Source organism: Esox lucius, chromosome 1 (assembly GCF_011004845.1).
Source record: "Esox lucius isolate fEsoLuc1 chromosome 1, fEsoLuc1.pri, whole genome shotgun sequence".
NCBI classification, from domain to species: domain Eukaryota; kingdom Metazoa; phylum Chordata; class Actinopteri; order Esociformes; family Esocidae; genus Esox; species Esox lucius.
Window position 1 is genome coordinate 22,794,400 of NC_047569.1, and position 25,679 is coordinate 22,820,078.

At 43.9% G+C, this 25,679-nt stretch overlaps 1 protein-coding gene across 7 annotated transcripts; it reads left to right on the forward strand.

Moving 5' to 3' along the window:
• The first annotated feature begins 695 nt into the window (after positions 1-695).
• Positions 696-23,937, forward strand: LOC105006676 (protein KIAA0100). 7 transcript variants are annotated; one of them, XM_020049076.2, is made up of 41 exons: positions 696-1,201; positions 1,633-1,837; positions 2,615-2,741; positions 2,993-3,042; positions 3,148-3,292; positions 3,390-3,508; positions 3,619-3,679; positions 3,771-3,957; positions 4,114-4,237; positions 4,350-4,474; positions 5,036-5,103; positions 5,214-5,350; positions 5,567-5,721; positions 6,311-6,525; positions 6,889-7,186; positions 7,303-7,508; positions 7,587-8,664; positions 9,412-9,603; positions 9,786-9,988; positions 10,991-11,109; positions 11,222-11,445; positions 11,559-11,749; positions 11,914-12,013; positions 12,550-12,749; positions 12,856-13,162; positions 13,315-13,472; positions 13,732-13,938; positions 14,172-14,271; positions 14,992-15,171; positions 15,314-15,435; positions 15,606-15,761; positions 15,951-16,072; positions 16,206-16,386; positions 16,565-16,651; positions 17,014-17,022; positions 17,638-17,748; positions 18,465-18,600; positions 20,947-21,074; positions 21,323-21,424; positions 22,138-22,272; positions 22,641-23,937. In XM_020049076.2, the coding sequence occupies exons 2-41, from the start codon at positions 1,770-1,772 to the stop codon at positions 22,824-22,826; spliced, it is 6,819 nt and encodes a 2,272-aa protein (XP_019904635.2). In that variant the 5' UTR covers positions 696-1,201; positions 1,633-1,769; the 3' UTR covers positions 22,827-23,937. The 7 variants fall into 7 exon arrangements, with proteins under 7 accessions (XP_019904635.2, XP_019904645.2, XP_019904637.2 ...); XM_020049086.2 differs by having other exon boundaries at positions 6,311-6,504; XM_020049078.2 differs by having other exon boundaries at positions 3,774-3,957.
• Positions 23,938-25,679: the final 1,742 nt, after the last annotated feature.

The following is a 25,679-nucleotide window of genomic DNA, read 5'->3' on the forward strand; positions in this document are numbered from 1 at the left end:
GCCAACAAGTATGTTCTAATTTAGCCTATTTAACATTCTAACAATTTTTTGTGTGACGTTCATTAAAAATTGGTCTAACATATTTCAGATGAGGATTCTACGTATTACCGTTCCAACTGTATTAGGTTAATAGATTATACTCTGTTTAAGCAACTATTAAAAGCTTGACATTTCAGCCTTCATTAAAAGTCTTCATCAGAATAGTTAATCAAATGTTTGTCTTTCATCAGCCCAATAAAAATCTTAGTTTTACTTTAGGGAGATTTGTCTATTCCTTTTCAATTATGATTGATGTTTTAGGTTGGCACCTGGAGTCATGTAGTTGAGTGCCCTCCATTTAATTCCATAGTACAGTTTACTAAATCCGAATCTTAAAATTTGTATGAGACTGAATGTTTACCTATGGCAGAACAGTATGTGAAAACATGACTGTTAAGTTACATTTTAATAATAAACAGTAAAATGATTGTGACTTGGAATACAGTGAAGTGCAAAATTGCAAGGGTATGGCTGAAAAGTAGTGTCTATCTGAGGTCCTAACCCGTCCTTACACGCTGCCGAATTATAGGTCAAGGTTTGTGAAATGTGCGGACACCGCAGGTTCATGAACCAATGAATGGAGAGGGTATATGCATATCATGTGATTTTGAACCCTGCTCAGACTGTTACGCTCTTCGAACTGTATCAAAAGAGAATGACAGTTATTTAATGGGACGGAGTGATTACCAAACCATTGCAAAGAGCTTTCCATCTGCTTTTTGGCATGAAGAGATTAATTACACTAACGATTCGAAAGTGACTGGTCCCTTAATAAACTAGATTCTATTGAGTGGGTGTACTGCCTGATAATAGGGGAAATTATGTTCTTGTTTTAAAATACTAATTGAAAAAAATGCTAGTGTAATACGGAGGGTTAATGCGAAAGATATAAATATCGGTTGGACCATTTGAAAACGGACAACTATCCATTGTCCTTTCTAATATTCCTAAAAGCTAGAACCATTATGAATAAATTGCAGAAGGGGTGTGTTAGCTAGGTATGTTTAGTCAAGCGTTTGGAACTCCGGGTAACGATTTGGTCAGCCATTTACATCCGGACTTTTTGGTTGTTTCTTCTCGTCGCTCTACGGTGTTGTGGGAAATAATACAACAAACCTAGCTATATGGAACAAGATGATGCCACACATTTGTATTACTAAAGGTACATTGCCACTGAACATTCAAATGGGATAAGAAACATTTTCAAGAGGTTTTTGCTTGTAAGCTAGCTAGCTGGTTTGTCATTGCTTTACCGTTACTGCAGCTAGCTAGCTACGTGGCTACAGTATTTACCTAAGTAGCCAACTAACGCTAGCTAGCTAGTATCTGACTATTAGTGTGCAAGTAAGGTTAGAATGCTTGCAACTAGAAACGGAGCCATTGATACTTATCCATCCAGTCTGCAAAGGAAGCCAAGTAGCGTTATTTTTCTCTGACCGGTGAAGTAACGGAAGCTGTCTGATTATGTTAGAAAGTTACAGTTGTAACTATTTATCATTCCACAGTCAGAGAGGCATGTTAAAAATGTGTATTAGGCAGTTTTTACAGACTACATAAGTTAACATTCATGCATCCATGCTCTTCAATCTTCAGTGAGCAAGACAACGCGACACTAAGGGCACCTGCATAACAGGTGTCATCGGACTCGAATCTTTGAAACCGAAATAAAGTACCAGCCCCATGACCACAGCTTGTTTGAGAACGAGGGAACAACATCAGGACATGTCAAAATGTCTGTAATGCTGATCGTCTTAATAGCCCTTCTCCTGCTCCTGGTACTATCTGTCCTACTCTTCAGGTAAGAGTACATAACTTTATTTGGGAGAACACACTGTCAGAAAACATTCCTGGCCCATATACCGAAGCAATAAGCAGGCTATACTGGAAGTGACCAAAACAAGCCCAGCTTATCTAAGTAGCAACTAATTTTTTGAAAGAAAGGTTACAAATATTTATGAATACTTGTGAATTCCTGAGTGGGTGACCTTAACAGTCAATAGTCATGTTACTTGCGAAATGTAAATATCTCATCCAATAAATGCTGTAATATTTTGTGAACAGACAATTTAACTGAAGATTTGCAGCCAAAGTTGGCTGGAACAAAGGCTTGCCATTGTGCTCCAACACAAGTGCCTGCTTGTCCTTTGAGATCTGACAGACAAACATATACACATAAACAGAATTTTACAAAGCTGATAGATGGCACACATGGATGCATCCCAAATGACTGTCTGCTCTCCATGTTTTGAACTTATTTTAACTGGCTCCCATATTGACATTAGTGAAGTTACAGTAGTGTGGCATAGACTGTAGAGAAGTATTCATGCAATGCCAAAAGGTATAGGTTTGATTCCCCCTAGCATCACCCGTATGTAAAATGTAGACCTCTTTAATTTGCTTAGAATAAGCTGTCTTCCTGAAAAACTGTTGAGTTGCCTAATATTATAATATTATCTACATAATAGGGTGCTTTTAGAATGTAGATGATCCTGTAAGGGACACAGACTTCCTTGTGTTTTACGACAGGTAATGTTGTCAGGGCGTTTGACATGGTGTATTTACTCCTTGTTTTCAGATGGCTCATATGCAGCCTGGCAGTTCGGTTTTTCCACAATACGCTGAATGCCGAACTGAAAATCAAATCGGTGGGGTTGTTCTCAGTGAGTGGAATCAGTATCCAGTTTCAACCGCAGCACACTCTGGTAGGTTACACGTCACATCCGACAGGCTTTGTTCAAAAGGTATTTACAAAGAGCTCATGGCTTATGTTCACAATCTGATATTATTACCGTATTGTAGATCCATGTAGCTCACTTGGTGAGAGTATGGCGCCGGGTTTGGGGTTCGATATAATTTTTTTTTTTTTTTCTTCATTAAAAAGAGGCCTTTTTTGTAGTTGTATAAAAGTCAAATTCAGTTGTAAATCAGCTGTATTTCTCTGTTTTTATTGCAGGAAATAGACAAGCTGTGGATTTCAAGCAAACTTTTAAATCAGAACCTGCCGTGAGTGAGACATAGTTATACAGTCTGAAATCTCATTATGTTTAATTGCTCAGTTCCATAGCTCTTGGGTTAATTCAATGCAAGGTTTTAAGCATTGTTTCTTAGGAGATGCCTGGCATTTTGTGTGGGCGAGACCAGAGTCAGAGTGGACCTGCAGGAGGCTTTAAACCGCCAGACCCCTAAGAGCTGTGATGGAGGAGGGTCAGGGAAAGTTCCTGTCAGCCCTGCAGTCCTCCGCTTCCTTTCCCAGGTAGGGACAAACACACACACAGCTGCAAATAGAAGAATGTTATTAATTCAATAATTCATACTCTCAGTTCAGGTGCTGTTTGTGTCTTTGCTTTCAGCTGTTGTCCTTCCATATTGACTCCATCAATGTAATGGTGCTAAACCTAGCCCTTTCAGAGTCCCTTTGGCACATGACCACTTCAAGTATCGACCTCCTGCTCGATCACCAGAGCAAGAAGTATGAATACTCCACGTATTTTCATCTGAACAGATCCTTCCTTTTAGCTTACTCTGGCTATTTCAATATTCATGGTTTTTCATCAAACATTTCTAAAACGTTTATTTAAGGTTGGCCTGGGACTTTTCTGTGGGGCAGCTCAGCAGTAAGGTGCTTAAAAGCAGTCGATTAGTAAGTAGAGTTTCATTGTGTTTCTTCGGCTATGTGTTGCTCCACAGAGTTTGTCACTGCATTGTAGCAACTTCCTGTGTTCTGTGCTCAGCAGGATATGTGTCTGGCGGAGGTGTCCCTGAGCCTGGTGCTGTGTGGGGATGTAAGCCTGCCGGAGCTGCGTCCTGGCCGACTGGCCCTGTGTGTGAGGACACTGCTGGCTGAGCTGCACGAGGGCCTCTTCCTAAGCCAGCTCCTGCCACCAGCGGCTCCTCTAGAGAAGGCTGTCTCTGTAGCTGGTGAGGAAGTGCAATGGGGTGCATCCCAAATACCATATTCCATAAATGAACCAATTTTACCAAGGATGGCCACCCAGTGTTGCCTGTGAGGAGATTTTCAGAGCCTTTGGGTATGCATTTTTCCCACATTTCTCTGTGTTTTAACTTTCCTTGTAGAATGTGAAGGAGACAACTATGTCCAGACTGAAGCAGTGGAGCGGTTTCATCAGCTGATGCCGCAGAAGGTCAACGTGGAATTCGACAATACTAATATAACTCTCTCCATGCACAGCCAGAAAAGGTCAGTCATATAGCACAGGAAGGTATAAGGTTCTTGAGTTTTGCTTGTTCATGAAAAGCATACAGAGAATGATTTGCTACTAACTTTGTCTGTCTGTATCGAAATCATCCAGACACTTGAACTGGACCCTGAAATCTCTGAAGGTGGGATATGGACGTGATGACGAACAGCTGCCCCTCAGGAGCTTCACCCCGGAGCTGAGCTTCCCTCAGAGCAGCCTGGAGCTACTTCTGGAGGGTCAGTGGAGAGCTGGGCATATTTCAATGCTCCTCAGAATAATCTTTGCATTTATAAATGCCATTGGTCTCCACATTGTTTTGTTGGATTTTGAACTTTGCGGAACCTTATTTTATTTCTAATCTTCTGTGTAACAAATTAAGTTCTGAGAATAAAGACAAATGTCAGACATGATTATTGGCAAACAGAGAACTAGTATCTGGATGGCCTTTAGCCAATAATAATGGCTTTTTAGACAGTCAGTGGAGCATTGCACGTTTCCCCACTGAGTACAACTAACGTGATGGTTAGATGGAACTACCTGTTGTGGACTCCAGGGTGATGTATCACCACACAAGCTGCATTCTCTGCTCTTCATTGGTCAACAACTACGGCATGGCTTCCGAGAGAGAACAAATTAAAGACAAATTGAGAATGTCCGGAGACCAACAATTCCTTTGAAATGTAACTCATGGTCCCAGTTCCTGAGATGGTGAAATCTTAGGGCCCATTTGGTATGTAGCTGTAAAAGGAGGGGGAAAGCGGGTTCCAAATAACCATACCTGCTTTGTGTGTCCATAGATGGACTTCTACTATCCCAGAGCAGACAGAGAATCCTTTGCCTCAACACTCTTAGGACTGTCCTGCAGGTGAGATGTGAGCTTTAGACAGAAATGACGCTGTTAGCAGTTTCCATAGCTGCATTGCATACTTGATGCTCTTTGTAAGCTGGATTTCTCCTTTCTATCCATGTCTTCAGGCCACATCAGTGGACATTTCAGGGTCAGTCACTGTAAACACCTGCATCATCCACTACCGTCACCAGGAGTTCTCTCATTGGCTGGACCTGTTTCCATGGGAACAGCTCATTCCCAGGAAAGCGGCTCACAGCAAAAGGTAAAAGCTTTTTCAGTTGGCCGAGCAGGACTAGAAATTTTGAAGCCCACCAGTTGATTGCTTGAAATGGGTATCTAACATGTATGACCAACCTGGGCCTATAACATCTATATATCTTTTTTAAACATTTAGCCCAACTGAAATCAACTAATGCTGTAATCCTCTGCTGTCTTCATCCTCATATTTCTGTTGTGTCTGGTATTGTGTTGTGTGTAGTCCAGTGGAGTATTTGCATACCCTCCTATCCTACAGGCACTTCCCCCACTTAGACGCCCCTGTGATGATCAGCTCCTCAGTGTCCAATGTCAATGTGTCTGTCCAACTGGGAGATACTCCGCCCTTTGCTCTGGGCTTCATCTCAGCCACCACGGGTATATCTCTCACACACACACACACACACACACAGAGAGGAATGACAAGTAAGCTAATAGACTACAGTTGTTTTTCTTTAGTTGATTCTGCTTTACATTGCAGCTGTTTCAGCAGCAAATCCTGGTGCTTGACAAACTAGTTGTTGCATCAACCCTTTCCAAACATACCAAGCCCAGATACAATAGATAAGTCATCATAAGTTATTTTGTAAGGCACACTGCCAGCTAAGGACATTCTGTAACACATTAACTACAGTTCCTTTATTTCCCGGTATGCACTGCTTTTGGGAAGTATTCCAAACCTTACATTTAGTTGTTTTACAGACTAAATTAGCATGTTGCTCCCATCCCGATGCTTCACCTTAGGGAACAAACTTCCAAAATGTGTTTTTGTCAATGCGAAAATAAATAAATTATAAATTGACTCTAACAACCAAAATGTGTTGAACGTGAAAGGGTCTGAATATTGTCCAAAGTCACTGGATATTGGAACTAAATGCTATGTATTGACAGCACGTTTTCACTAGTTAGATTTGCCTTTCATCATGTAGTACTGTGGTGTGAATGAGTGTTTTCATGTATACTGCAGAGCTGCAGCACCTCCTGGACATCAGCACCAATGCAGAGAGCCTCAAGTTCCAGAATGTTCACCGCCGCCTGTCTTTGTCCCTGGACCACTTCTGGTGGAGGGTGGGGCAAGGGTCCCACATTCAGCAGACCCCCCACCCCCCTGGGAAACACGTGTGGGGGGAAGCCCTTATCCTTGACTCGCTTACACTGCAGGTAACGCAGGCATGCCACAAGGTAGGAAACTTTAGGATTATTCTCTAACTACTGCTCTACCTGGCTTCTCCCTGCTTCCCATCATGTGATCAAAGACACCAAGTAAATGCCACAGTACAGCTGGGGCGCCATACATTAGAAGGGGATTTTATTGTTTTTCTTCTGATTAATTGGGTATTCCTGCTAGGTGGAATGTAACCGATTTGTGCTTGAACTCAAATAATTTTTTGGACAAACCTTTGAGTCCGCTGAGTTTGATATCGGACGAAAAACAAATAACCAACTTTCCCAGACTTACCCTAATGATCACAGCTCTGATTAGCGTTTGCCCAGGATCCACCATTATGTCATTGTTATCTCTCTCTCGTGTGTCTGTCTTCCCAGGGGAGCGTCAACAAGCCCCAGAGTGAGTCCAGCAGCCATTCAGAGAGTGTGAATGTGGAGTCCAGTCTGAAGGGCCTACAGCTGGAGGTGTCCGAGACCTGTGCCCTGTGTCTTTCCCGCCTGCTGTCCCTCTGTAACCTGGCAAACGACAGGAGGCTGGAGGCCTCGGAGCAGCCACCCCCGGGGTCCGGGCCTGACCCGGTTAATGGGACATCCTCCCCCAGCCAGGGGGCCTTTTATTTTAAGATTGACTGCAACCTGGAGGACGCTAACGTGTTCACACTCTCAAATGTAGCAGGTAGGTCTTCTGGGAAAATTGAGTTTAATTGCTATTTGAGGTGCATCCCAAATGGCACCCTGTCCATTTTAGTGCCCTACTGGCCTGAACGTTGTGTGCCAATGTGTTTGCGGTAGGAGCGGTGTCTTTGCGGGTGGACACGGTGAAGGGCCAAGCCTCAGCAGAGAGCTCTACGGTGTCTGTCCGGGGTGTGTGTGTGTCTGTGGTGAAGGCTCTCACAGAGACCATGGAGCCCTGCTGTCCCTCGGCTCAAATGCCCAACCCTGTCCTCAGCCTGTCCAGCCTCGCCTTCTGCCACCACGTCACCACCAGGAACGTGGAGGTATGTAGATGTCCGGACTGCGTTTCTCGTCCTCCTCCTCCATTCACGGTGTCATCACTCAGATGTTGTCTTGTGCAGGTCCAGTGTGAAGAGGATCTGGTTGTGCTGTGGACGCCATCGGATCACATGTTCTTGTATCACCACGCCACTGAGACCCAGGGTTGCTGGGCTTCTCTTTGTGACTCTCTCGGCCTGCCAGAGAAAAGAGTGGAGAAGGGTGGAGCAGATTCCCCGGAGAGTGCCTCGGCCAAGGCCTCTCCCACCCACAGCAGGACCAGGGACCTGTCTGTGCGTGTGGAACTGGGCCAGACACGCTTCACAGCCCAGGTGGCGGAGCACAACTACCTCCTGCTGCACACAGAAGCCCTGTCACTCTCAACACATTCCGGCTCCATGTATATCCGTTCACCTCAGCTGTTGCTCAACTTTGACGGCAACGATATCTTCTCCTTCAAGGACCTGGAGGTCCAGACGCACCCTGATCAGGCTCTGGAACAACGGCACCTATTCCCCTTCCTCTCCACTCGACACAACCGTGTTTGGGTGTTCACCTGCCCCGGCCTGGCTATTGAGTTCCCTTACCAGTACAACTTCTCCAACACCTTTGACAAGTTCATCAGTGTTCAGAAGTGGCTCAAGTCCCTGCACAGAAGCCCGGGTCATACTCCGGCCCCCCAGCATCTGCCCCCAGACCTCGTCTTCAAGATCAGCCATTTCTCATTTGTCTTCCTGGATGACGTCTTTGAGATCAAGTTGAGGGACAACTACGAGCTGATGAAGGACGAGAGCAAGGAGAGCTCCAAGAGACTCCAGCTGCTGGACAAGAAGGTGGCCGACCTACGGAAGCAGCATGGCGAGCTGCTGCCGGCCAGGAAGATAGAAGAGCTGTACACATCTCTGGAGCGCAAACACATAGAGATTTATATCCAACGCTCCCGTCGCCTCTATTCCAACACGCCCATGAGAAAGTCTCTGCTGACCTGGACGGTTTCTGACCTCGAGCTGGTTGCTCTTGCTGACCAGTCCCTCCACGGGCCAGAGCGTGTCCGTGAGCAGCTGAGGGACATCGATGGAATCAGCCCGTTCCCCAGAGACGGACTCCCGTTGGTGGTACAGTGGTGCCGGGCAGTCCAGTTCAACCTCACTGCCTTCCTGGGTGAGTGATGGCAGGGCTTTGTCCTTACATCTGAGTATCAGAGCAGTCTCCTTCACCTCTGAAAATGCCATGCATTTCTAATACAAATGACAATTGTGTTATGTATGATCAAATCAACTTCTGCTAGGGGACATCATTGGCAGGTGACTAGTCAATGAATGTACCAGTAACATGTCTCAGGAATTAGCAATCTTTTACCCCTCTTATGTCTCTTGCTAAATTTCCTACTGTTCTCTCTCTCACACAAACATGCCCTATGCTCCCGAGCAGTTATTTATAGGACCAAATTAATGACTGCTTATATAAATGGAGCCTGGGATACACAAAGGAAACTGAGGACAAGCTACATTCCTTGCTCTAAATGTTGTTGTGGTTGTTGTTGTTGTTATATAGTGTTCATGTTCTTACTTAGTGAAAGCATGTTGCTTGTAACTCAATAGTTGTGGGTCCAACTCCTACAGGCAATCACTACTGTCTACTAAATGACTTAAATGTAAACTTTCAATGTAAAACTCTTGCAGGAATAGCTTATTAACCAAATAACACCTTATTCTATTTTATAATGTAATACCTTTCACCATTGTCTCAGACCTAAAAAGTGCAATCATCATTTTGTTTCTTAAATTAGCTTAGAGTATTGTTTCTGATCTGAACTCCAGTGTTAGTAGACAAAGTAAAGGTCTTCTTTTTGTTTTTAACTACGTCTATGTCTTTAATGACCTTTTAAAATATTTTTCCCTGTGCCAGTAAGAATCCGGGACTATCCTCGTTACTTGTTTGAGATCCGGGAATGGGAGTTGTCAGGCCGTCTGATTGGCACAGAGCAGGATGGGCAGGGCCGGGCTCGCCATAAGCAGACAGTGCCGCTAGGCCAGCCATGGGGAGATGTGATCATCAACAGGAACATGCCACCACTTAAGTTCTATTGTGATTTCAAATGTGAGTCAAAGAGGTATTAACATCCATGCTATGCTTTTTTTTTTTTTTTAGGGGGATGCTGTCAATAATATGCAACCGACACAATCCTGTGTTTTTGTCTGTAGTTTGTCGTTTCTAATCATACTGTCAGTTGTGGTAAGTCAAGTCTAAACTTTTTTCTTTTCTCTTCTTTTTCCCTGTAGCCAATATATCATTGTATACTATAGTATGGGGGCCTTGCTGGGACCCAGCATGGACATTGATTGGCCAGGTGGTCGACTTGCTGACCAAACCCACGGTTGACCCCTCCCCTCCTCTGGCCTGGTGGGACAAGAGTCGTCTTGTGATACATGGACGCTGGATCATGGACATAGAACAGGCTAACCTGCATCAGTTGGCCACTGAGGTTAATGCTCCTACACTACAGCTCTACTACGCGCTCCTACACTACAGCTCTACTACGCGCTCCTACACTACAGCTCTACTACGCGCTCCTACACTACAGCTCTACTACGCGCTCCTACACTACAGCTCTACTACGCGCTCCTACACTACAGCTCTACTACGCGCTCCTACACTACAGCTCTACTACGCGCTCCTACACTACAGCTACAGCTCTACTACGCGCTCCTACACTACAGCTCTACTACGCGCTCCTACACTACAGCTCTACTACGCGCTCCTACACTACAGCTACAGCTCTACTACGCGCTCCTACACTATAGCTACAGCTCTACTACGCATGGCACATTATTTCTGTTAGCATCGTGTCAATGTGATGCTCTGCCTGTTAAACCAGAAATCACCTAAATATATTCAGTTATTTTCCGTTATTTCGATTATTAAGATTTGTAGAGAATTTGGGAATCTGCATTGAGAATCAGATCTTGGTGATTCATCCACTTTGGCAATTCCATTGGACGTGAGGCAACACAGACAGTATAACAGCTTTCACTGATTTCAAAGGTAGTGTTTCCTGAGTGGCTGTTGGCAATGTATGGGGGACAAATGGCTCTAGTGTAGTTCAAAGTAAGGTTGAAGTCTGATCAACACAACTGGCTTGCCTCTGAAGATTTTCATGTTCAGTCCCTGGATGGACGTACTGTAGTTACTCAATGAATGCAATCAATTACGTATTTATTTTTCTCAGGAAAATATTCAGAAATTTTAAATATGAAATCCATACTTGAGTGTGAGCTACCTACTGTCTCTGGAAAATGTATTGACTTGTGAATTATGATTGCTTGTTTCCATTTTTAGAGTTGAGTCATTTAGCAGATTCTCTTATCTTTAGAGAATGACAGTTACTTGATCGAACAACAATACAAGCCAGTAGTAGTAGAAAATAAACCTGGCTGAGGTAGCTGTACCTAAGTCAGTGCAAAAACATCTTGACACTGTTTTGCAGGACCCTTATAACACTACTGAGAACATGCACTGGGAGTGGAACAAACTCAACTACGAGTGGAATCCTGGGCAGTTTGTCTTCAAAGGTGACATGGATGTCAACGTTAGGACAGCCTCCAAGTAGGTGGCAGACTGTCTGGAGATCAGATATTAGACAATCTGTAACTGGCCCCTTTATACTTGTGCAACATTTTCATGTTTTGACTTGCAAAAATATTTTTCTTGTACGCAGGTATGACGACATCTGTTTCCTGCATCTGCCCAACCTCTGCATGACCCTTGACCTCCAGTGGCTTTGTCACGGCAACTCCCATGACCATCACGCCGTAACGCTGTGTTGTGCGGAGAACATAGCTGACGTGACCTCTGGACAACCTCACGACTCCTACAGAGCCTTCCGTTCAGAGAACCTCAACCTGTCTATCACCATGGACCTCAACCAGCACTGTGGCACTGGTAAGGCAATGGTCCAGTTACCTGTAGATGACTCTGTGGCTTGACTAGAGACGATTGAACAGTCGTCAGCTCTAATGTGACTCTGTTTGAAAGCCTGTGTTTCGATCTCTCAGAACCGTGCCAGCCCAGAATCCTTCTGTACAGCAGCACCCTGCGCTGGATGCAGAATTTCTGGGCCACCTGGACCAGTGTTTCCAGACCCATCTGCAGGGGCAAGCTCTTCCACAGCCTCCGACCCATCCGAAAGAAGCTGGGCCAGCACTACAAACAGATGTCTTATACTGCTGCCTTCCCGCAACTACAAGTGAGGAAGTCACCAGCACCATGCATCCCACATGACGCCATGTAAAGGGTTGTGTTCTCGCCTATGTCCCTGTAACAAAGCAGGCTAAGCTTAATGTCAATACTGGATCAAAATACCTGCTAAATGGATGTCGTATGACCTTTGACCTTGCGTCTCATCTCCAGGTGCATTACTGGGCGTCCTTTGCTCAGCAGAGAGGCATCCAGGTGGAGTGTAGTAAAGGTGATGTCTTCACCAGAGGGGCTCAGAGACTCATCCCACAAGGTATCTAGAAAGGCCACATGCTATCTTAGTTTCAATGTTTTATTGGTTGTCTTAAATGACCCTTTATCCCATATTAAGAATTGGTATTTCACTATTCAAATACTTATTTTTGTATATCTGGACAACCATAGGATGACTGGTTATTGGTGGACGGGCTTTACCTCTCTGTAGTTTTCAGAGAAGTCTGATTTTCACCATGATAGAACTGTTGAGGGTTTTGTATTGATGTGTTTCAGGTCATGTGTATTTGAGGGCTATGTGCCTCTTGAAAGCCATGGTACTGTACATGCAATGTTGCTTAGTATAATGTCATTTACTTCATAATGATGATTTTTCATCATCAACAACAGCCTGCTATTTCCCCCCAAAATAGGAAAAGCAATGGAATACTACTGTCAGTCTCTAACCTTATGAGCGTGCATATTTGGTATAGTCGAGAACCATAGTACAGAAGTGAAGTACTCTGGGTCTGGTCCAGTCTACTGCAGTATGTGAGCCTGAGTTGTTCCACCTGTAACATCTGTCTGTCCTCTCAGCGGGGACTGTGATGAGGAGGCTGATCTCGGAGTGGAACGTGACCCAGATGGTGTCGGAGCTGTCCCTGATGACCGTGCACCTCATGGCCTCCACCTGGGATGAGACGGTAGACCACCAGATGAATGCCCAGGTGAAGAAGACCCACCTGCTCAGCCTGTCCTCCCTCAGCTACCAGCGCCAGAGCAACCGCATGGAAGAAGTAAGATCATTAGGAAGTGTTAGGGAATTGTCTGTCCTCTCCACTGGGATCTGTTTCTTATTTTAGTCTGGGGAGTATAACTGGTGTTTGTCTTTGTTTGTAACAGGAGGTAAACCCAAAGGATGAGTCCAATGCCCCGTACACCCACAAGCTGTGCCTGGTGGACCTGCGTGCCTCCTGGACCACCACCAACAGGAACATAGCGTTCGGTCTGTATGACGGCTACAAGAAGGCCGCTGTTCTCAAGAGGAACCTCTCCACGGAGGCTCTGAAGGGCCTGAAAATTGACGCCACGCTGCAAGCAGCCAAGAAACTCAAGCGCTCTCTGTCCAACTACTCCGGCAGCCCCAGCGCCTCCCCCACCACCCCAGCCATGCCCAACGCCAGCCGGCCTGACAAGAACCAGCACGAAGGTACAGTGTGGGACATGTTTCCACTGGAGGTCCTGGTGCGGTAGATCTGTTCCAGCTTGCATGAGTACAGCCAGGCCACGTGCATGGTATTTCAGTGTGATGGTTTACTGACTTTGTTTGGATCAACCCCTCCCTGTTTTCTCTCTCTGCAGGGACGTCCATGCTGCAGAAGCTGATTGAAGAGACTGATAAGTTTGTGGTTTTCTCTGAAGAGGACTGTGGAGTGAGTGATCAGCTCTGTGGCATCGCGGCCTGCCAGACTGATGATGTCTACAACCGCAACTGGTTCATCGAACTGGTCAACTGTCAGGTACAACCATTCTGGCTTTCAAGGTTTATGTTTATATGGATTATGATAGGAAAGACCAGTGGGATAGTTACCTTACATGCCGCCATGTAAAAAACATTTTCGATAACTGAAATATGACAGATGTTCTCCATCTCCATATTCTGGGATCTTTGCAGTACAGAAAACAACACGTTCTGTTTTCAGCAGCGTTCCGATGCATGGTTTCCTGCCAGTTGGCTGTATGTGTTGCCTGGCTGTAACTGTGCTGGCCTGTCTGTAGATGATGCTGCGCGGCACGGAGACGGCTGGCTGTGTGCTGGTGTCTGCAGCCAAGGCCCAGCTCCTGCAGTGTGAGCACCACCCTGCCTGGTACAGTGACACCCTGAAGCAGAAGACCACCTGGACCTGCCTGCTGGACGGCATGCAGTACTTCGCCACCATGGAGCCCAACCCCTCGGAGCAGGAGGACTGGCAGCTGTGGCTGGAGGTGGGGGGGAGAATATGAAAAGAGTGGGTGGGGGTGGGGGGGGGGGTGCGAGTCCCAAATGGCGCCCTGTTCAGCCGGGGCCCATTGGACTAAAGTAGTTCTGACACTCATGCTGTTGAAATGGTCCTCTTCAGGAGGGAATGTCAGTGATGCTGTCTGTCTGTTCATGCTGTCTGTCTGTTCATGCTGTCTGTCTGTTCATGCTGTCTGTCTGTTTATGCTGGGTGCTGTAGGTGAAGAACATTGAGGAGCACAGGCAGCGTCACCTGGACTCCGTGCTGGAGCTGATGGAGAGTGGTCAGGCTGTTGGGGGCATGGTCAGCACCACCACAGGTACTCCTCACCTTCACCCTGCTTGAACGGGCACTACAGATTAGGATCATTCCTGCCAATAGTAGTAGACGTGGTGCTCATTAGTTAAAACAAGATCGCTTATTGTTTGATCTGTTATGGCCAGGAAAAAAATGTAATTGACCTATATATAAAAGTGCTTGGGTGAACTGTTAGATTTATTGAAATCTTACTTTTGTTATAGCTGGTTAGTGTTGTTTGGCTGGACCCTAAGAGTGTTTTACATGAATAGCTACTTGTTATGTTTGCTCTGAGTCAGAACAAGGTGATTTTGTCTTTACTGATTACAGTCAATGTTAAGCTAATATTGGCTGTGCCCTAGCACAGTGGTTCCCAAATGTTTTTATCATGAAGGAATATGTAGTATGAAAACAGCTTCTTGCTGTGCACTGAGAAAAACAAAACAGGCATAGAAAATCACATCAGATTGTATTGCCTCACGTATTTTAAGTTCATTTTAGTGCCAAGATTGTCTTTCAATGGTCAAATAATTTAGCCCAATTTAACAGCTCCCAGTTATCCCTTGCTTAATAAGCAGTAGCAATTCCACACAAGTGGGGAACTTAATGAGTTTGCAATAGAATAAAAAATAAAGGAAATATATATAATTTCAGCTATTTATTTATTTTTTTACAAAGAAATGGGCAGATAGTGGTCGTCTGGTTCAAATGCAAACGTCCCGCTTGTTCTGTGTGAATCCAGACTGGAATCAGCCGGCCCAGGTGAATGACACCCAGCAGGTTCAGCGAATCATCTCTCGCTGCAGCTGTCGCATGTACTACATCGGCTACAGCCACGACATCGACCCTGAGCTGGCCACACAGATCAAGCCCCCAGAGCTCCGGGGCAACGAGAAGGAAGACCTTCTGAAGAAACAAGCCGGTATGGCAAACCAAAGGGTTGATGTAACGCAGAGTGTTTCCCTCCTCCCTGTTGTTCGGATGTCTGTACTAGTATTTCCGCTTAACGGTGAGACAACCCACATATCAGAACAAGCCTTGGTTTCTCCCTGCTGCACTGTTAGGGGCTGTGGACACCTTCACCCTCATTCACCATGACCTGGAGATCTCCACCAACCCTGTGCAGTACGCTATGATCCTGGACATAGTCAACAACCTACTGCTGCATGTTGAGCCCAAACGCAAGGTAAAAACACGTCTCAAAAACAGACTTGACTAAATATATCGTCCTGAGGCACGCAAAAAAATGTGCTGGGAAAAATGAGTGGAATTTAGGATGGGCTCTTGTCCAAAGTAGCACATTAAGTAGGTTAAAGCGAATTGGGATGTGTCCTGTCCTCTGACGCCCACCCCCAGGAGCACAGTGAGAAGAAGCAGCGTGTGCGTTTCCAGCTGGAGATATCCAGCAACCCAGAGGAGCAGCGCAGCAGTATTCTTCACCTGCAGGAGGCGGTCAGGCAGCATGTGGCCCAGATCAGACGGCTGGAGAAACAGATCTACTCCAACATCAGGGTAAGACACCTTTCACAGGCCTTGTGTCGGGAGCCAGTGGCTGATTTCTGCAGTCCGAGGTCAAGGCAGTTCTATTCAGTCTAGTTCATGTAGAGGGGGAGTAAATCTTGGTTGTGGACATACACACCAACTAGACATTCCAGGGTCTGTGTCTGACCTGTGTTGTGTGACCCCCACCTCCTCTCCCAGGCCCAGCCTGAGGAGCTGAGAGGAGATCAGCTATCCGAGATCAATGTGAGACTTCAGAACCAGCTCAATCAGGAGAAGACGGACATGCAAATGAAGAGTGAAGAGCTCAACATCCTCATCAGGTCAGACCCACACTGCGCGCGCGCCCACACACACTGTCAATGTTCAGAGAAACCACCAACCAACCATGGAGATATCCATGCCTAAGAGGGCTAAATAGCACCGTTGTAACCTCCCTGGTCTTTGTGCTCCCAGATGCTTCAAAGACTTCCAGCTGCAGAGGGCTAATAAACTGGAGTTGCGGAAGCCCCCAGAGGACGTGAGTGTGGTTCGCAGGACAGAGATTTGCTTTGCCCAGGCCCGCTGGTGTCTTACTGAGGAGGATGGACAGCTGGGCATTGCTGAGCTGGAGCTGCAGAGGTTCATGTACAGCAAGGTGGGTGGACCCTGGGCTTTGGAGAAGACTGGTGTTAATATAAAAGGGATGTCCCACCATATTCCCTATATACAGCAGTACATTTGGTCTACAGTACTTAATTAAACAGGGGATATGACTACTTAATTCTTCCATGTCTGATGAGAGGTTTATTTTAGAAATGTGTTTATCCTCACAGCTAAACAAGTCAGACGACACAGCAGAGCATCTCCTGGAGCTGGGCTGGTTCACCATGAACAACCTGCTCCCCAATGCAGCCTACAAGGTAGAGATATCACTCTTCATGTTTTCTTTCGGTTTGGGTGGACAGTCAGGTAGGGACACACTGTGAAGGTAGTGATGAATAGGAACGACATAGACAGCGGTTGAACCGAGGCTTAAGCTTTGTTGTTGAGGGTCATGGAGTAGACTAGACTCTGGCATGAATAATGCTTTGAATGGTATCTGTGTCCCTGTTGTGACAAGCTAGCTGGGTTCTGCTAAACAACCCTTTCTGTTGGATCTATTGGCATTAGAAATACCTTCCATCTCTGCTACACATCTGATGACTGAAGACATGTTTATGTACTCAACATGAGTAGCATTATTTGCTTGTTTTGCTAACTCTCATTGGTTTCCCCTGTGCAGCATGTGAGGGTATGTATTTAAGTATGATGCTGGTACAGTAATTGAGTTCTGTCTCTGCTGTTTATACCATCCTGCTAATCATCCACTCAGTTCATAAAAATCCAAACATTACAAACCCTACAGTTAAAAAACCCTTGTTTACACATTGAACATGCATATTTTGGATCCTTATTTCCTATGAAACACAACTTTTGACCACAGTCCTACAGGCTTCAGTCAGTTTTTGTGTGCTTTTAGCAGTGCATTTTGGGATGTGACCTTTCAGTTTTGCATGTCCTTTAATGGACTGTATCCCACCACTGCCAACCTAGTGTTTCCTCATTGTGTGGCATTTGCCCAGTCATCTGAATGCTGTATATTACCATACCATGTCTGTTTTCCAGAATGTTTTATTTGATGTGAATTCATTCATTCATTTGTTAATTAATTTATTCTATATAGTGTACCTAGCATAACTTATTTTTGCATGTGTGTGTGTGAGTCAGTGGTTAATACCCTGATTTTATTTCTGGGCTTATTATATCTGTATCCCAAACGCCTGCTTGGGGTGGTCAGATGTTACTTGTGGTGCCATTTGACTTATAACTAAAACATGTGTTTTTTTTAACTACACTTGTGTCCCAGGTGGTGCTGCGTCCTCAGAGTCCATGTCAGTCTGGCCGTCAGTTTGCCCTGCGTATCTTCAGTAAGGTCCGCCCCCCAGTGGGAGGCATCTCGGTCAAGGAGCACTTTGAAGTAAGGAGAGTGCGTGGGATCTAACTTGGAAAACAGTGTTGTAGTGCCCATTTCATGACCATGTGACGCAATCATTGGTGACTCCAACTCGTATTCTTTAAGTTGTCTTTACTTGTTACTTATTAGTATAGCAATGGGTGTGGGCGCGTGTGTATTTTAGGTCTACCTATACTCATGGGGACCAAATGTCCCCATGAGTATAGTAAAACCAGAATAAAAACTGGCAAAAGTCAATTTCTGGCTCAGGGTTTAGGTTTAGGGTCAAACTTACAATTAATTTTAGAGTTAGAATATGTAAAAATAAATTAAATGATGGGTGGGGGAGACAAAAAATGCAAAGAACTACATGTATTTCTTTTTTTTTACCAGCTTATATTAGCTTGCTTAACATTGACAGAATGTTCAGACTAAATGCACTTTCCATAATATAACACAGTTGTTAAATATTTTTTCATCTTTCGTTAAAAGGTTAAATATAATTCTAAAACTCACCACTTGGAGGGTCATTTAAGGTTTGTCGGAAATTAACTAATTCTGATCATTCTGAACCTGGCAATAACACGCTATAATACAATTGAAGCTGAACATTTAAGATATCTCAACATGTGATCATAACATTAACCATGAGATTTTAGGAGCATGCAGTCTGTTCTCTGGGTTCTAGAATTATTTTCCAGTTGTTATTTTTCTGTTGCAACGTGTGTTTCTCTCATCAGGTGAACGTGGTTCCACTCACCATCCAGCTCATGTACCAGTTCTTCAAAAGGATGATGGGGTTCTTCTTCCCAGGAAGGAACGTGGAGGAGGAAGAAGTTGCTGATGAGGAAGACAAGTCTCGAATGGTCACAACAGGTATATGTCAGCCCTACTTACTGGCATCCTGTCCAGGGTCTATACTTGTACGTCAGGCTAGACTTCTGCATCCTATTGACATCCCACGTCCCTGTGAACCCAGGCTAGACTTCTGCATCCTATTGACATCCCACGTCCCTGTGAACCCTGGCTAGACTTCTGCATCCTATTGACATCCCACGTCCCTGTGAACCCAGGCTAGACTTCTGCATCCTATTGACATCCCACGTCCCTGTGAACCCAGGCTAGACTTCTGCATCCTATTGACATCCCACGTCCCTGTGAACCCTGGCTAGACTTCTGCATCCTATTGACATCCCACGTCCCTGTGAACCCAGGCTAGACTTCTGCATCCTATTGACATCCCACGTCCCTGTGAACCCAGGCTAGACTTCTGCATCCTATTGACATCCCACGTCCCTGTGAACCCTGGCTAGACTTCTGCATCCTATTGACATCCCACGTCCCTGTGAACCCAGGCTAGACTTCTGCATCCTATTGACATCCCACGTCCCTGTGAACCCAGGCTAGACTTCTGCATCCTATTGACATCCCACGTCCCTGTGAACCCTGGCTAGACTTCTGCATCCTATTGACATCCCACGTCCCTGTGAACCCAGGCAGATTTAGTTGTTGCTGCTGAGCCCTCCTAAAGTTTTGCAAAACACTAAGTAATTTAGTTGTCAGCTCCCCCATTTTGCCCAACCTTTACTCTTTTTTCAAACTAGATCTACCCTATTGACTGATACTGCTCCATTGCTTTGGTTTTGGTGATTACTGAAATATAAATAATTTAGACATAGTTACACTCATAAAATACCAAATGGAAGCCTATATTAAGTAATTTAATTAGGGGTTCAAGCACGAAGTGCTGAAACCCTATTGTTATTGTACAGATTTTTATTAGGGGTTCAAGCACGAAGTGCTGAAACCCTATTGTTATTGTACAGATTTTTATTATTATTCTTCTGCCGTAAAACGCATCGTGCAGCCCAAACCGTAAGAGCTGGAGCTTTGAAACTTTGGCATATGGTAGTACAAAAATCGAGGAGAGGTTATCAAAATATGCGCCCGATTGGCCCATAGGTGGCGCTATAGCGACCTAAAGCGCGAAAGTGGTCATAACTCCTAGACCGTATGTCGTAGACTCAAGTGTCTTATATCCCTGTAATCCTTGGCTCAAGACGAACAAAACGTATATCTCCGATTTCCTTTCCGCCATGATAGATTTTCCGCCATTTTTAATTTTGTCAAAAACCTACTTTTGCGAACTAGTCCCTGGATTTTCGCCCGATCGGAACCAAACCAGTGTAGAAAATGTTCTATGGAGTCTGAAAATCAATAATTATCAAAAAAAAGTTTAAATTTCGATTCATGGTCGCTAGGGGGCGCAAAATTAAAGTTGTGGGAGGAGCCTATTTTACTAAAAAGGCTATAACTCAAGAAGTAGTTAAGTAAACTTCACCAACCTTGGTATACATGTGTTAGAAGTCAGTCTGAGGTCACAGTAAAAAAACTGCGTCGATTGGCCACATGGTGGCGCTATGGACTTTCGGCCTTTCGGAACCAATTCGGTCTACGATGATTCTCTGGACTCTCTAGATCAATAATTATCAAAAAAAAGTCTATTTTTTTCCATTTGCCTGGCTGTAACAGGATAATTTATTCAAGTGGCAGGACAAAATACACTCAAAAGCCAATAAATCCCATAGAAAAACCCCAAACTTCACAAAAATAGATGAGCATATGTGTCATAACATAGTGAAGAAGCATGCAGAGTTTTGTGGAGATCAGACAATAGGTGCAACTATAACTGTCAAAAAGCTTTGAAAAACGTACATTTCCAATGCTACAATGCCTGTATTGGCTGTGAATGGAATTTTCCATTTATTATTTCAGTGGTTAAATGCTTGCGAAATAAAACGTAATGTCTTTTGATGTTTGGGTGCTTAAAGGCCTTAACAGCTTGAACCCCGATAAATGCTGCTTGCAGCTTTAATTATTATTGTTTTTGGGATGCAGGCCTATTTCTGTGTGTTCATTGGTGGGGCAAATAGGTCTGTGTAAAAGTATTTCTTCATGTGTAAATGACTGTAAGAGTGTGTGTGTGTGTGTGTGTAAGAGTGTGTGTGTGTGTGTGTGTGTGTGTGTGTGTGTGTGTACTTTCCACTTGCTGTGCACATGCGTATGTATGTAATGTATAAAAACTATCCAACTTTTTTTTATTTTTACTTTTTTACAAATCATTCCCTCCATTTTTTTTCTTTTGTAGTTTTAATTTTTAATGCTTAAGTAGCTCTGGGTAATCATGCATTCCATATGACTCAAACGGAAATTGTGTCTCAGGAATGCCTGTAATCAAGCCTCGGCAGCTCTCTGAGGACACCATGGGGGCCATGGGCCCCAGCAAAGGGGTCACCCAGGGCTTGAACCGCACCTCTGGGGTCAGGAGGTCCTTCCGAAAGGCCGTAGAGGTATTTTTTTATTGAGATCTGAGAAAATACTAAATGCCTGTGTGCTGGGTAAATAGGCTGGTTGTTTTCACAAGCACTTCTTAACTGTCTGATGGAAGTTGTATCTCAAATGGATTTCCTTTAGTGCACTAGTTCTGTGGGCCCTGGTCTAAAGTACGGCACTGTGATAAGGGAATAGCATATCATTCCAGGTATAGCTTTCCATTCTGCATTCACACTTAACAGTGGATGACTTATTCCTTATCTAGCATCCTGTAGATGACATTGACAAAATGAAGGAGAGAGCTGCCATGAATAACTCCTTCATCTACATCAAGATCCCCCAGGTTCCCCTCTGTGTCAGCTACAAGGTATGAATCACCATCAAATACTTTTTACGGCAGCACACTTCCAGCAGTTTTCCAGACATTCTGGTTGGATGAGTCATGGATTGCATGTTTATTTACTCGAATCAAGTCCAACAATGATGAAGTTGCTGGGTGTTTGTGACTAGTTAAAGTGTGACCATACTCTGCATTCAACCCAGTCATTTACTCGCTATACGTAGTTGTGCCAGCTCATTAGCAGTAGACATTGGTTCCAGGTGAAGATATGGTAGAATATGTACACACATCAAGTGTTTTTACAAGTAGCCTGAGTCAGGTCTACCCTGGTAAACCTTATCCAATTGGGGTTTACCAAGCTATGGACCATCTTCACACAGCTCTTATACCAGAGCTAGAATGTCTCTGAACTAGCTCCTAGGTTTAACAGATACTTTTTTATATATGGACCAACACACTACCCACAAAGCTCAATAACCAGTTATGGCAATCAAGTAACAGGCATCTTCATTATACCCAAATTTGTACATACTATAATCTACATTGACATTTTACCCATTCCTGGTTTAATCTCAAGGTGGGAACCCTTTCATGAATCACTCCTTTTAGCAGATGTTCGTATCCAGAGCGACTGTAGTTAGAGTATACATTTAAAGATGGCTAGTTGGGACAACCAAGTAGTTGTAAGTACATTCCACCCATTGAGCCTTTTGAATCCCTGGCATTGTGTGCGTACTTAGGGGGAGAAAAGCAGTGTTGACTGGAAGGATCTAAACCTGGTGCTGCCTTGTCTGGAGTACCACAACAACACGTGGACTTGGCTGGACTTTGCGATGGCTGTGAAGAGAGACAGCAGGAAAGCCCTGGTAGCACAGGTACTGCTGTTTAATAACCCAACAGCTGTAGGGTAATGTTTCCTCTAGTTGCAGGTCTGGGATCAGCATTCCCTCCATTTGCAAAACTGACTTGCGGTCAGTATTTACATTCCACTTGCTGCATACATTACCAATACCACCAGGCCCTACAGCAGAATGCTGGTGGCAAAAAGGGCGTGTCTGCCACAAGGTTGTTCTTAGCTGCCAAATGCCAATCCTTGTTGAAATCGTTTGACACAATAAATATGTAGAACTGTTTATTTAGTACATGTTTTGCACGTTCATTGCCTTTTTTCATCCACTGATGAAGGCCTTGTTGAACTATGTAGGGTTCTGAAGTGAATTTCCCGCATTCTTCCTTTCCGTAGATGATCAAGGAGAAGCTACGTCTGAAGCCGGCATCAGGTGCTGACTCTCGGGGCAAGGCGTCAGACGGGAAGTCCGACAGTAGCATGCAACAGCAGGAAGAGGATGAGAAGGCCCGACTCCTTATTGGTCTCAGCACCTCAGACAAGAGTTCTGGCAAGAAGAGCATCTTCAGCCGACGCAAGTGATCCATAGGCCTCCCCTCACACCGAACCAGAACTGCATTGGACCACTGGGCTCTAGTCTGTGGTAGTGTCCCAAATGGCACCCTATACCCTAAATACTGCAGTGCCCTATGGAGTATTAAGTACAGGGTGCCATTTTGGGATGCAGGCTATGGCAGCTTTAGTAGCACACTCCCAAGCCTAAGGAATCAGGGAGAGGCCAGGCCACCTTTGCTAGTGTCAATGACTAGGACACTTGACCTGGTCTGATACTGTGGTGTGGATGTGGTATATCTTTATTGGGAACATAAACTGGCTGTTTTATTCTTCTGTAAATCAATTATAACATTTCATAGTTCAGGTTGTCTATGTTTGTGTCTCAAATAGCACCCCATTCCCTGTATAGTGCACTTCTGTGGACCAGAAATGGTGCTCTGTGTAGGGAACAAAAAGCCATTTGGGATGGAAGACATAATGGGACCTGATAAGAGCATTGTTTCCTGCTGGTTCAGGAATACAGTGCCCTCAAGCAAATGTAAATGAGTTTGTGAGAAAAAAATATATATCTCAAATGAATGCACATTGAGAACCACTGAAATGCTTGCAACAGTTATTACTGTACTGATATCTTTGTTTTAGCTTTATGGTTTCTTTGAATCATTTTATTACAGCATTGTGTTTTTATTCACAAGTCTGTATGATACTGTAACGCTGACTGTAAAGTGTATCCCTGTAAATTACAAAACAATATTTGTATCCTGTATGAGACTCCTACAAAAACGTATGCCACATCAGACTTTATACTGTAGTTCAACATATCTGTGCAATATATCTGAATAGAGCAGAAAAAATTGACTTTTATATTTTATGGCACTCTGAAAACTTTTTTTGTTGTAGCTTTTGTCTGGATAATGTTTTGTAATTTTAACACTACAGCACTTTTTAGCAAAGCAAAGTATTTTCTAATATTTTTGTAACCATGCCATTTCTTTTCAGTTGCTGCATTTGTTGTCCAGTTACAGCTTCCTTAAATTGCAAGATCTCAGTATGTCTAAATATTTTTTTAATGTATTTTTATTTAGTTTGGTCCACTAAAAATGTGTAATGCATGTAAATATATTTGTCATTAAAATGGTTCTACTAATGTCTCATAGTTGAATTTGACATGAATATACTGAAATTATGGCTACATCTATTTTTAATACCATCAATGTGTTATTTTGGATTTATACGTTGTTTCAATTGGCATGGGAGTGGCTGATGGATCTTTGATCTAACAGGCTCAACTGGAATGGCAGTTTACCCCGCTGTTCACTGCGGTGAAGTTTAAGTTTGGACATTCAAATCTCAATAGCTCTTTAACGAAGTATGCAATCAGTACAATATTGGTCTCATTGTGATTACTAAAGTGTATACGATGTTGCACAGTCCTTACTTGCCCATACTTTAAACAATCCTAAAATGTACGATCCACGGAGAACTAACCGCTGTGTATCCGAGTCGAAAGTGAGATGGAAGCGATCTCGGATGGTGGTGGACGATTTCAAATTGTATACAAATGCAGGCCTTCTAAATTCAAACTAAAGTAGCTCCTAAAATATGTGTACAATTACTATGAAAATTATATATTCTTGAGCGTGAGAGGGTGGAGAATAATGCACACCTTTTATTTTTCGGAATTTCGTAAATTCCTCTTACAAAGGATATGCCATGACTGTACACATGGGGGAGGGTAGGGAACAATGCACTCCCTTTACTTTTTCAATATCTGTTTCAAATGAACTTCGTCATTTCAATAGCTCCTACAATAGGTGTGCAATGATTATAGAAATTATATATTCGTGATCGAGGTAGAGTGGGGAACTACGCACACCCTTTTTCAAAAACTCAAGTTAAAATTGGAATGAACTATTTGTAAACTAATGGCTTGTTGGAGGTGCTGAAATTTAAATGTTCCGTCATATCTTGAAACTTCAGATATTGAAAAAATAAAGGATGTGCATTATTCTGCACTCTCCCCTGATCAAGAATATACCATTTGTAGTCATGGCATATATCTATTGTTGGAGCTATTGGAATGACAAAAGGTGTTTGTGAGTACACCTGAATGGCGGTGAAAGGACAGCGCCTCTAAAACGATGTTTTGTGCATCATGATTTCCTTCTCTTCTTCCAAAGACAGAAAAAATTACTAGTAACTCGCTCAACTTTGCAAACAGAAATTCAATGTACAAGTTATCATGCTTATTGCTCAGTTCTCATGTCTAGTCCCCATATGGTGTAATACACACACACACATGTACAGGTATATATAAAAATATTTGGTGTCTCTAGGCCATGGCAAGTTCCCCCCCCCCCCCCCCCCCCCCTCTCATCTCCATTAGGACCCCCAAAATTAATTGAATATTATTATGTAATTCTCGGCGATACCCTTTACGGGTCACCCTGCCGGCATGTATGTATGTCAGGATGTTTCACGTCATAATGACACTCAGAATTCGCTTGTGATTGTGACGTAGTCCTGTGGAATACTGAAGTATATGCATCTGAGTGTTTTGGGCATTAATCAATGAACACAGCTGAAGAGAGGCCACGTTTACGCGTACGAGAAAGTATTTACACATTTAGACCGTAAAGAGCCTAGTCATAGTTTAAAGTGAAAGCAGTGCACATTTTAAAAAACTAAATCAGTATTTGGACAGAGAAAAACGCGATATCCATTATCACCAGCGCAATGAAGATACAGTCTGGCGAGGTCAAATGAAGGTTTGTTAAACACATTGTGTCTTCTGAAAACAAATGCTTCATATGTTTACAATATATTAAAAAAACAACACGAGATTTAAAAATAACCCTAAAAGTCATATATACATCTTTT

Coding starts and splice junctions, on each gene's coding strand:
- LOC105006676 (XM_020049076.2), top strand. CDS start 1,770: ATGTCTGTAATGCTGATCGTCTTAATAGCCCTTCTCCTGCTCCTGGTA. Junction 11,110..11,221: donor AACGTTAGGACAGCCTCCAA/GTAGGTGGCAGA, acceptor TCTTGTACGCAG/GTATGACGACATCTGTTTCC. Junction 16,387..16,564: donor AGAGGTTCATGTACAGCAAG/GTGGGTGGACCC, acceptor TTATCCTCACAG/CTAAACAAGTCAGACGACAC.